Source organism: Oncorhynchus masou, chromosome 11 (genome assembly GCF_036934945.1).
Source record: "Oncorhynchus masou masou isolate Uvic2021 chromosome 11, UVic_Omas_1.1, whole genome shotgun sequence".
Classification (NCBI taxonomy): Eukaryota; Metazoa; Chordata; class Actinopteri; order Salmoniformes; family Salmonidae; genus Oncorhynchus; species Oncorhynchus masou.
The window spans coordinates 29364938-29376534 of NC_088222.1; the positions used below are offsets into that span (position 1 = coordinate 29364938).

The window sequence follows — 11597 nt, forward strand, 5'->3', positions numbered from 1 at the left end:
AATTGTCTGGAGAGATGGATAATTCATCACAAATATTTATTTTTTCTCAGATTGGTTAAGATAATTTCTTTGACCCATTTCCAACATAGGTAAACATTTTTACAAAAATCACATGTCACAGTACTGAAGTCAGGCATATTCTCATTATGAATCATTACTAACTTCACTCATGCAGTTTTATATTTTTATTGAAGTCTATTGAATTTAAATGATTCATAATGATTGTGTGCAACATTAGCATTGTGTAGTTTACATAGTCCTATTTACATTGAGTAGATTCCCCTCAGTCTGTTGTCACCGTGCTCAGTAAGGTTGGAGGTTCTCCTTTAGTTGGCAGAGGGACACAGAGGAGCCCACTCCAAAGCCTGCATACAGAGGCTCAGAGAACTGGGCCTTGAATTTATGGATCAGCTCCATGGCCTCGGACACAGAGTAGAAGGCAACCGTGTTGGCAGCGTAGTCCAGGTACACTCCAATCCGTGTGGCCCGCGGGGCCTCTGGCAGGTCTTTGTCCATCTTGTTGTGCCATGCGGAGTAGCCCGAGTCAGAGCAGAGCAGACTCCAGGACTTGTCGTTGTAGCCCAGCAGACTGTAAGAGTTCTTACCCTTGCGGCTGATGCTCTTATAGGCCACTCCGATGGAGAACTCCCCACTCCACTCTGCTTCCCAGTAGTACCTGAAACCACCTAGTGACTCCCTGCATAGAACCTGGGAGAAGCCATCGAAGCGTTCGGGGTGATCCGGGTAAAACTTGACTGTCTTCTTCCGCATCACTTTGTGGTTCCCCTCAGACAGAACCAGCTCTTTGTAGGCTGTGTTGGGGTCAAAGGTGAGCGGACAAGAATCTGAAAAAAAAAAATATTTATTGGCATTATCAGAAAATTATATGATTTGAGTTGGTATAAAGAACAGACAAGAACAGACCACTCACATCTCAAGAAGTCTGCTCTAGTTTTGGGTTCCTGAAAATCTGCCCTGGTGGGAGCTGTATTAGAACAAAATATGGATTCTATCACCAGAGATATTTGGATTACAAGCATATTTTTTCACAGATAATAAACCAATGTAAACTTCATAAATATGTACCTTTGAATCGTTTGTCGCCACCTCTTGGTGAAAGTATGTATACAGGGATATCACTTACTGTAAATGTAAAATTACAGGTGGTTATCGCAATACTAAACTCTTGCTGTACAAAAGCTATGTTGTAGGCATTTTAGTCACATTAATAGACTAACCTAACTTGGAGATTTTGCTCAGCTCCTTCTTACAGATGTCATCTAGATGCTCCTTCATGCCGGTGACAGTCTTGGTGACCTCTCCGAAGGAGAACTGAGGGTTGATTAGGACTTTGGGAACCATGGGCTCAGGAGGAACACACAGTGTGGGGAAGTTCTACACAGCACAAAATAAATGGATCAGTATCGTAATGCAAATGCTGGATTCATATTTCTACCAGTCTATTATCAGTACGGATCCTGGTTCTTGTCTCAGCCCAATGTCTCTCCCCCCTCCAGTCCAGTACCTGTAGGAAGTGGATGTTGTCCTCTGTGTCGAGGATCTGACGCAGCTCGACGTCTCTGCGCTGCAGCTCCAGAATCTCCTGCTCCAGACGCTCCACATATCCCTCGGCCTGTGACATGGCTGCCTGCATGTTGGCCTTTATCAGCTGGCTCACTTCAACATGCCAGCGCTCCACCGCCTGTAGCATCTCACTGAAGATCTTATCACTGTCTGACATCGCCCGCTGGGCATTGCTCTGAGGTTAGGGGAGGGAGATACTGCAAATTACACAATTATCATTGTGTTATTATATAATTAAAATCAAAACATTGCAAACACAATTGTAATGATTGATTTAGTGCATCTATGGCAATATATGGTCCAAAAAATGTATAATGAATGATACTATGGTGCTAAATTGAAGGGATGTAGTCTCATAAAAAGTACCAGAAATTGACCTAGGAAATGGAAATGGACCTAACCTTGAGAACGTCAACATTGTGTCTCAACTCCTGCAGTTCCTTCATCCGCTCCTGAATGATGTGCTGGACCTCAGACTGGGTCACCAACAGGTTTTTCTGTTAAAGGAGAGGAAGAGATGGTTAGTAAACTGAGGGGCCATAATACCCTGTTGTCTTTACAAGTTTCAAATGAGTTAAGCTGTATCATTGCAGTTGTCATGTACTGTTAGAGCGATTAGTGAGGGTAGGTTGTTCCAGTGTGTAAGAGCAGTCGTGCCTGTTTCTCAGCGCGCTCCTCCTCAGCAGAGATGATGTTGTGGCTGCGGTGCTCCCTGACGGTGCACAGCACACAGATACACATCTGGTCAGAGCGACAGAACAGCTCCAGGCCCTTCTCGTGCTGCGGACAGATCTTCCTGTCCAGGTGACCCGTCTCATCCACCAGCTTGTGCCTCTTGAAGGTGGCAGACTCGTAGTGGGGCTTGATGTGTGTCTCGCAGTAGTAGGCCAGGCACATCAGGCAGGACTTGACAGCCTTACTGCGGCGTCCCACACAGAAGTCACACAGCGAATCCCTCTGGAGGTAAGGGAAGGGCTGTAGCTCGGGCAGCTGCCGGCGCACCTGGGTCACATTGGGCACGTTGCGCCTAAGGACGGGGCGAGGGGTGAAGGTGGCCCGGCATTGGGGGCAGTTGTACACCCCCAGGTGGTCATACTGGTCCCAGTAGACCTTGATGCACTCCAGGCAGTAGGTGTCTCCACAGGAGATGGTGACAGGGTCTCGCAGCACATCGGCACACAGAAGACAGGTGTAGCCATCTGGAGGCAGGGGGAAGTTCGGCTCAGCCATGGTCCTGCTGGGTCAGACTGAGACACAAGGAGATAACCAGTCAGTAGAAGTATAGAATCACACCCCACTGACCTGTATTAAACGGGAGTGAGACTAAAGCAAGAGTGCAGTCCCCTTCCACTGGTATTTAAAGGTGAGGCTGTGTTTTAGTGTAAACAGAAAAGACAACCTGCATGAAACTGGGAAGTGAATGTGACCATAGAGGAATGAACCCACATACCACCCAGCAACAGACACTCTTGGTTGGTTCTCTTGGCGAAATGTCTGTGATCATAGTCCTAGACTGTTCTCTCTGCTACCGGACAGCAAGCTGTACCGGAGTGCCAAGTCTAGGACCAAGAGGCTTTTTAACAGCTTCTAACCTCAAACCATAAGACTCCTGAACATCTAATCAAATGGCTACCCAGACTATTTGCATTGCCCCCCCCCAACTCCCACGCTGCTGCCACTCTGTTATTATGTATGCATAGTCTCTTTAAAAACACTACCTACAAGTACATGTTACCTCAGTCTTGACTAACCGGTGCCTCCTGTATATAGCCTTGCAATTGTTATTTTACTGCTGTTCTCTAATTATTTTTTACTTTTTTATTTGTTACTTTTTTAGGTATTTTCTTAACTGCATTGTTTGTTAGGGGCTTGTAAGTAAGCATTTCACTGTAAGGTGAATACCAGCTGTATTCGGCGCATGTGACAAATATAATTTGAATTTGATTTGATCATCATGATGAACTTGCCATTCATTGAAAGCATGTAATGGAACATTGACTGTAAACAGGGATACAACTTAATATTGCAGTATATTAAAAAGGCAAGTTGGTACAGCATTTTTGTTGACACAGCAGTAGTAGGTTTCATGATGGCTGATGATGTCGAAACAGCCTGTCCTGCTTCTTCTCCGTATAAGAGATAGGACACTACACCACCATGTGTACACCATATACAGTCGTTGGTATATACCCACACAACATGGGGACAGGGCCTTACAGTAAACATATCCTAAAGGACAAAGTCAAATCCCTGCAAGTTCCTCTGGTGGGAAAACATGCTCTCTGTGTCACAATATCAGTTAAACACTCCATGTGTGGTTATGCTGTAAATTCTCTAGAATAGAACATTATTGACACAATATTCGTGGTGCTAGTACCAGATTAGCCACTACTGTGTTTCCATCATCATCCTTTCTTGTAGAACTGATGGGTTTCACTTCTTCAATGATTATGTCAATTTGTTTCTAAGATGTGTCACACATGAGGGAAGGGTTATGAATGAGTGAGTAAAAAAATGTACTATGCTTCATATTAAAGACGTGCACAGAATATTAGACCAAAAATGATGTGGTCGCAAATAGATATAAACATGAAATCCATATCATCAATTCTTTCAGATGTTAACTGTTCATGTATAATGCTGTCCTCATTTATGGGCTTTTCTTCATGTTCGTTAATACAAAAAGCCTTTAGTCTCTGGACAGACAGAGGATAGGGCGTTGCAGCACCAGCTGTGAGCCAATCATAAAGGATAGAGGGGGAAGGAGCCAAGGAGGAGGAGGAAGGGAGGGGGTAGGGTTGAGAGAAAGGGGGGAGTAAACAAGAACGCATGCTCACGAGAGAGGCAGCAAATGATGTCATGGCTTGTGCTGGTCTGTGCTCGCTCTTTTCCTCCCCACCTTCTGCTCTCCATCTCCCTCTCTTCTCTGTACATCGCTATCATCATTGTGAAGGTGGTGTGAGTGGCAGGGCTAGGAGGAAGACACGCAGCATCAGCACAGGCATCCCCAACATCATCGTCACTCAGAATTCCTTCACCTAACAGGTAAACATGTCTACACTTAAAGTTATCCTGTACTTTAGTCTATGTATTGACCAGTAAGAAAGAGGTCAAAACACAATACATGACACCAAATCATAGAAATGAGCTACGCCATCTATTTGACATAATTTATTACGCTCACTGTCCTCTTTTTGGTGTACTTTTATTTTGTGCTGCATCATACTATATTGAATGTACTGTACATATAACATGGGGAAATGATGCATGATGTTTGTGTTTAACTTGTGGAATGTATGTTAAATATGAATTTACATATGTTAATGTTTCTTTACATTTTGAGTATCAGATGCTGCATGACCCAGTGTTTTTCTCTGGTCTGTTAATAATTAATGCAAGTGTGCTGAATTAATCTATTTGATCCAAGCCTTCATTACTATATTGATCGATTCCTTTACTTGATTAATCTCACAGCACCCCCCTCCCCTCGCCCCCTCTTAAAAAGCAATAACAACTAACACCCTTGCTTTTCTTGAACTTTTTATACTAGCACTGACTTTGCTGATAGCTACTTTTTGAGGAAAAATGTACTGACTATGACTGAGATATGTGGTTGTCACACCTAGCTACATTATACAGTGCATTCAGAAAGTATTCAGACCCCTTGACTTTTCCAGACTTATTTTAAAAATGGATTAAATAAAACAATTTACTCATCAATCTACACACAGTACCCCATAAAGCCAAAGTGGAAACATGTTTTTAGAAAGTTTTGCAAATTTATTTAAAATTAAAAACAGGAATACCTTATTTACATAAGTATTCAGACCATTTGCTATGACACTCGAAATTGAGCTCGGGTACATCCTGTTTCCATTGATGATTATTGAGATGTTTCTACAACATGTGGTAAATTCAATTGATTGGGCATGATTTGGGAAGGCACACACCTGTCTATATAAGGTTCAAAAGTTGACAGTGCATGTCAGAGCAAAACTCAAGCCATGAGGTCGAAGGAATTGTCCGTAGAGCTATATATATATATGTATATATATTTACAGTGGGGAGAACAAGTATTTGATACACTGCCGATTTTGCCGATTTTCCTACTTACAAAGCATGTAGAGGTCTGTAAGTTTTATCATAGGTACACTTCAACTGTGAGAGACGGAATCTTAAACAAAAATCCAGACAATCACATTGTATGATTTTTAAGTAATTCATTTGCATTTTATTGCATGACATAAGTATTTGATCACCTACCAACCAGTAAGAATTCCGGCTCTCACAGACCTGTTAGTTTTTCTTTAAGAAGCCTCCTGTTCTCCACTCATTACCTGTATTAACTGCACCTATTTGAACTCATTACCTGTATAAAAGACACCTGTCCACACACTCAATCAAACAGACTCCAACCTCTCCACAATGGCCAAGACCAGTGAGCTGTGTAAGGACATCAGGGATACAATTGTAGACCTGCACAAGGCTGGGATGGGCTACAGGACAATAGGCAAGCAGCTTGGTGAGAAGGCAACAACTGTTGGCGCAATTATTAGAAAATGGAAGAAGTTCAAGATGACGGTCGATCACCCTCGGTCTGGGGCTCCATGCAAGATCTCACCTCGTGGGACATCAATGATCATGAGGAAGGTGAGGGATCAGCCCAGAACTACACGGCAGGACCTGGTCAATGACCTGAAGAGAGCTGGGACCACAGTCTCAAAGAAAACCATTAGTAACACACTACGCCGTCATGGATTAAAATCCTGCAGTGCACGCAAGGTCCCCCTGCTCAAGCCAGCGCATGTCCAGGCCCGTCTGAACTTTGCCAATGACCATCTGGATGATCCAGAGGAGGAATGAGAGAAGGTCATGTGGTCTGATGAGACAAAAATAGAGCTTTTTGATCTGAACTCCACTCGCCATGTTTGGAGGAAGAAGAAGGATGAGCACAACCCCAAGAACACCATCCCAACTGTGAAGCATGGAGGTGGAAACATCATTCTTTGGGGATGCTTTTCTGCAAAGGGGACAGGACGACTGCACCGTATTGAGGGGAGGATGGATGGGGCCATGAAATGCGAGATCTTGGCCAACAACCTCCCTCAGTAAGAGCATTGAAGTTGGGTCGTGGCTGGGTCTTCCAGCATGACAACGACTCAAAACACACAGCCAGGGCAACTAAGGAGTGGCTCCGTAAGAAGCGTCTCAAGGTCCTGGAGTGGCCTAACCAGTCTCCAGACCTGAACCCAATAGAAAATCTTTGGAGGGAGCTGAAAGTCCGTATTGCCAGCGACAGCCCAGAAACCTGAAGGATCTGGAGAAGGTCTGTATGGAGGAGTATCAAATACTTATGTCATATAATAAAATGCAAATTCATTACTTAAAAATCATACAATGTGATTTTCTGGATTTTTGTTTTAGATTCCGTCTCTCACAGTTGAAGTGTACCTATGATAAAAATGACAGACCTCTACATGCTTTGTAAGTAGGAAAACCTGCAAAATCGGCAGTGTATCAAATTCTTGTTCTCCCCACTGTATATATATAAATAAAATGCCCAGAGGATGTGGTGTGCTGAATGTATCGCCTTAATGACCAAATCTCTCCCAATACCTCCTCATTTCCTGTCTCCGTGGACTCGGTGTCCTCCCAATGTTATTTCAACATTATGGCAGTGCACTTGCTGTTAGTTTCAGAAACTACAGCAGTCTCGACTGTATGCCTTTCTCTTGCATCCCATCCTTAGTGTGTTACCTCTCTCTCTATCTCCATCTCTCTATCTATAGGGCAGAATGGCAGAGGGCTCCGTATCAGTAGCAGAGGTGGAGACGTCCTTCAAGAAGTTTGCCATTCATGGGGACACCAAGGCTACTGGGAAGGAGATGAACGGGAAGAACTTTGCCAAACTCTGCAAGGACTGCCGGGTCATCGACGGCAAGAACGTCACTGCCACCGATGTGGACATTGTCTTCACTAAAGTCAAGTGAGACTCGGTCCAGTTTCAAACCTCCACACTGACAGATCCGCAGTCATCTTTCTAGGAAAGAGGGGATACGGCCTGAGGCCCTCAGAATACCATATCATGAGTAAAGGTAAAAATCTCAATGTTTTTCTGTGTATTTTAGGGCGAAGACAGCTCGTGTGATCGCCTTTGAGCAGTTCAGCCAGGCCCTGTCAGAGTTGGCCCCGAAGCGTTTTAAAGGGAAGTGCCAGGAGGAGGCGCTGCAGCAGCTCTACGGCCTCATTGCAGGGAGGGAGCCTGCCAACGCTGGCGTCACTGTGAGTGTCTACCTGTCAGCAGCCTGATAATATTACAGTCTCAGAGAGAGCGTGTGTTTGTGTCCGCTGTGTGTGTATATCTGTTTGGTGGGTAAGCTCTGACTTTGTATCCTCATCTCTCATTCTCCCTTTCCCTTTCTCTTTCCCTTGCTCTTTTCCGGCTCATAGAAAGTGGCCAAGGCAGCGGCGGTGGACAGACTGACAGACACCACCAAATTCACAGGGGCACACAAGGAGCGGTTTGACGAGTCGGGCAAGGGGAAGGGCAAGGCCGGGCGAGTAGACATTCCAGATGCCAGTGGCTATGTGGGTGCCTACAAGGGCAAGGGCACCTATGAGGATAAGGTCAAGGAAGCATAGGCAGGACAGAGGGAGAGAGAGAGAGATATGCTCAGTCAGATCCTACTATTTACCCCAAGACCCCTCCTAAATAGTGTAATTTAAGTGAGAACTTGCGTAAATGTATATTAATGCACATACTGCGCAGGTAGGATGGGCTGGTCAGTCACTGAGTCAAAGTATTATATATCCTTTAACGTTGCATGTTGGGGTGGTGGTTGTTATGATGGAGAGGGGAGGTGTAAGGGTGAGGAGTAAACCTGGATAGAAAACAAAACAGTGACCAAATTCTATGTCAATAAAAACGTGAATAATATTTAGATATATTCACCTTCCCAAGCGCTCCAACCCCTGACCCTATCCCTCCCAGCTTCACTAGATGCCTCTGTATGAGTCGTTTTTACTTGTTTGTGTTGTGTATAATATATACTGAACAGAAATATAAACGCATCATGCAACAATGTCAACAATTTGACTGAGTTACAGTTCATATAAGGACATCAGTCAATTGAAAGAAATTCATTAGGCCCTAATCTATGGACAGGGGCGCAGCCATGCAGCATTTCTCCTTTGCCAAGATAATCCATACACCTGACAGGTGTGGCATATCAATAAGCTTATTAAACAGCATGATCATTACAAAGGTGGACCTTGTACTGGGGACAGTAAAAGGCCACTCTAAAATGTGCAGTTTTGTCACACAACACAATACCACAGATGTCTCAAGTTTTGAAAGAACATGCTCCAGAGCTGTAGCCAGGGAATTTAATGTTCATTTCTCTGCCATAAGCCACCTTCAATGTCGTTTTAGAGAACTTGGCAGTACATCCAACCGGCCTCACAACCGCATACCACGTGTATGGGGTCATGTGGGCGAGCCATTTTCTGATGTCAACTTTGTGAACAGAATGCCCCATGGCGGCAGTGGGGTTATGGTATGGGCAGGCATAAGCTACAGGTAACAAACACAATTGCCTTTTATCGATGTCAATTTGAATGCACAGAGATACCGTGATGAGATCCTGAGGCCCATTGTCGTGCCATTTATCCGCTGCCATCACCTCATGTTTCAGCATGATGTCATAAGGATCTGTACACAATTCCTGGAAGCTGAAAATGTCCCAGTTCTTCCATGGCCTGCACACTCACCAGACATGTCACCCACTGAGCATGTTTGAGATGCTCTGGATCTACGTGTACAACAGTGTGTTTCAGTTCTCGCCAATATCCAGCAACATGGCACAGCCATTGAAGAGGAGTGGGACAACATTCCACAGGCCGCAATCAACATTCTGATCAACTCTATGTGAAGGAGATGTGTCGGGCGGCATGAGGCAAATGGTGGTCACACCAGATACCGACTGACGGGTTTTCTGATCCATGCACCTACTTTTCTTTAAGGTGTCTGTGACCAACAGATGCATATCTATCAAATCAAATGTTATTTGTCACATGCGTCAAATACAACAGGTGTAGACCTTACCATGAAATGATTCATTACAAACCCTTAACCAACAATGCAGTTAAGAAAAATAAGAGTTAAGAAAATATTTACCAAATAAACTAAAAGTTAAAAAAACTTTAACAGTAACGAGGCTCTATATACAGGGCGTACCGCTACCGAGTCAATGTGCAGGGGTACAGGTTAGTCGAGGTAATTGAGGTATGTACATGTAGGTAGGTGTAAAGTATTCCCAAACATGTGAAATCCATAGATTAGGGCCTAATGGATTTATTTAAATTAACAGATTTCTGTAATATTGTAACTCAGTAAAATCTTTGAAGTTGTTGCATGTTGCGTTTATATTTTTGTGACCAGTAACCCATGACCGAACATTTTGTGCCCTCTAGTGTACAAAACAAGTTAAAACATCCCTAGACAGAACATATACAACACATGAAATGATATATAGGCAGGCCAAATGCCTCCTACAGGCACAGTCATCACTCCTATTACTGCAGGAACTCACTTAGTTCTACTACTACTACTACCACACATTTTGCCTTATCATTGAGGTTGCGACTAACACTAATACCCTAGATTTATACACTGCTTTCACCCAGCCTTCTCTACTGATGTCCTTAGCTTTCATCTACTCTGCTATAATAACTGTATATTGTAAATAGAGATAGTTGAATGGAAGAATGAATGAATAAACAAATGGGTAGATGATGTAATAGATTAATGAATGGTGAATGAATGAGAAGAGATTTCCACTGTATCTGTACAGTGTAGCGCTTTGCCTGTGCTTTAGAAATGAAGAGAGAATAAGAGACCGATGAGGACATTCCTCCACTCCTCCAGTGAGGAATGACTAAATGAATTGTTCTGTTGGAGGACTGGGAGCCTCCTGACTGCACTGCATTGTCTCCTATTGGGTTGTTGTTCTGTCCCTACTGATCACAGTCTGTTGTGTTTTGTATAGTTTAGCTGTGTCTCCCTCTATTCTGAAAAGCTATAAGAGAATGTACATGTTCAAATAAATCACTGAGCAGCAATTCAGACCATGTGAAAGAGTATTTTTCTCACACGCACGCATGCATGTGCACACACACACATACACACACAAATACTTTATCAAATGATATCAACGTAGCAGGGATTAGTAAAATTCCATGGGGTACTGCACACCCAAAAACACAGTATCTGTCCCTAATACCCTTACAAAGCCAGTCTGCCTCCTCTGCTAAGTCCCATACAATGGTAGGTGGGGTGCAGCAAGGCTATAAAGTGAAGTATGAAGTTCCATGTGACATTCTCAGCCATGTTCAGTGGAAGTGTGCTTTGGTGAAGTTCAGAACAGTTCAATTCACTGTCGCGCTCTGAAAGCACATGACAGTGCCTTCCTTGTATGTGAGGGTGTATCTGTGTTGGGTTTTGTCCTCTCTCCCAGGTATCGTGCTGCTGTGTGTGTTTAGGACGGCCCTGGGACATGTGGGACCGGGGAAGTGAACCTACTCCTGGAACGGCCGGGGGCAACCCTGCACCACCAGAACACTGTGAGAGAGAGACAGTACAGAGGAAGAGTCTATATTTCAGTGTTTGTAATAGTCTGTTTGAGTCTCAATGCGGATGTGTGTGTAAAATGGGTATAGTGTGTATGACAGACCCAGCATCCTGTGGCTGCTGTGTGATGCAGAGACTGGTAGGGAAGCTGCATAAATATTTTGACACTACTCTGACCCAACTAGAGAAACACCTTGATACAGCCCCGACTGCACTGATTGACATTAAAGGTTAGTCCTATCTGTGTGTTTTACTATCAGATTATTGACGATCCAAGTCCCTATAAATGTGACTAGACCCTATTGTAACTGCTCTAGTAGAAATAATAAATAACCCACTGGGCACAATTCAACGTCTATTCGACATTGGTTCAATGTAATTGAGT

At 43.8% G+C, this 11597-nt stretch overlaps 2 protein-coding genes across 2 annotated transcripts; one reads left to right on the forward strand and one right to left on the reverse strand.

Moving 5' to 3' along the window:
• Positions 1-19: 19 nt before the first annotated feature.
• LOC135548455 (tripartite motif-containing protein 16-like) lies at positions 20-2918 on the reverse strand. Its single transcript, XM_064978073.1, has 7 exons — positions 2242-2918; positions 1986-2081; positions 1526-1759; positions 1239-1395; positions 1087-1143; positions 932-985; positions 20-845 (listed from the first exon to the last, which is right to left on the reverse strand). The coding sequence occupies exons 1-7, from the start codon at positions 2812-2814 to the stop codon at positions 304-306; spliced, it is 1713 nt and encodes a 570-aa protein (XP_064834145.1). The 5' UTR covers positions 2815-2918; the 3' UTR covers positions 20-303.
• A 1562-nt stretch (positions 2919-4480) lies between these two features.
• On the forward strand, positions 4481-10708 carry LOC135548461 (tubulin polymerization-promoting protein family member 3-like). The gene is made up of 4 exons (XM_064978081.1): positions 4481-4629; positions 7374-7570; positions 7713-7866; positions 8035-10708. Exons 2-4 carry the CDS (start codon positions 7380-7382, stop codon positions 8224-8226), a joined length of 537 nt encoding a protein of 178 aa, XP_064834153.1. The 5' UTR covers positions 4481-4629; positions 7374-7379; the 3' UTR covers positions 8227-10708.
• Positions 10709-11597: the final 889 nt, after the last annotated feature.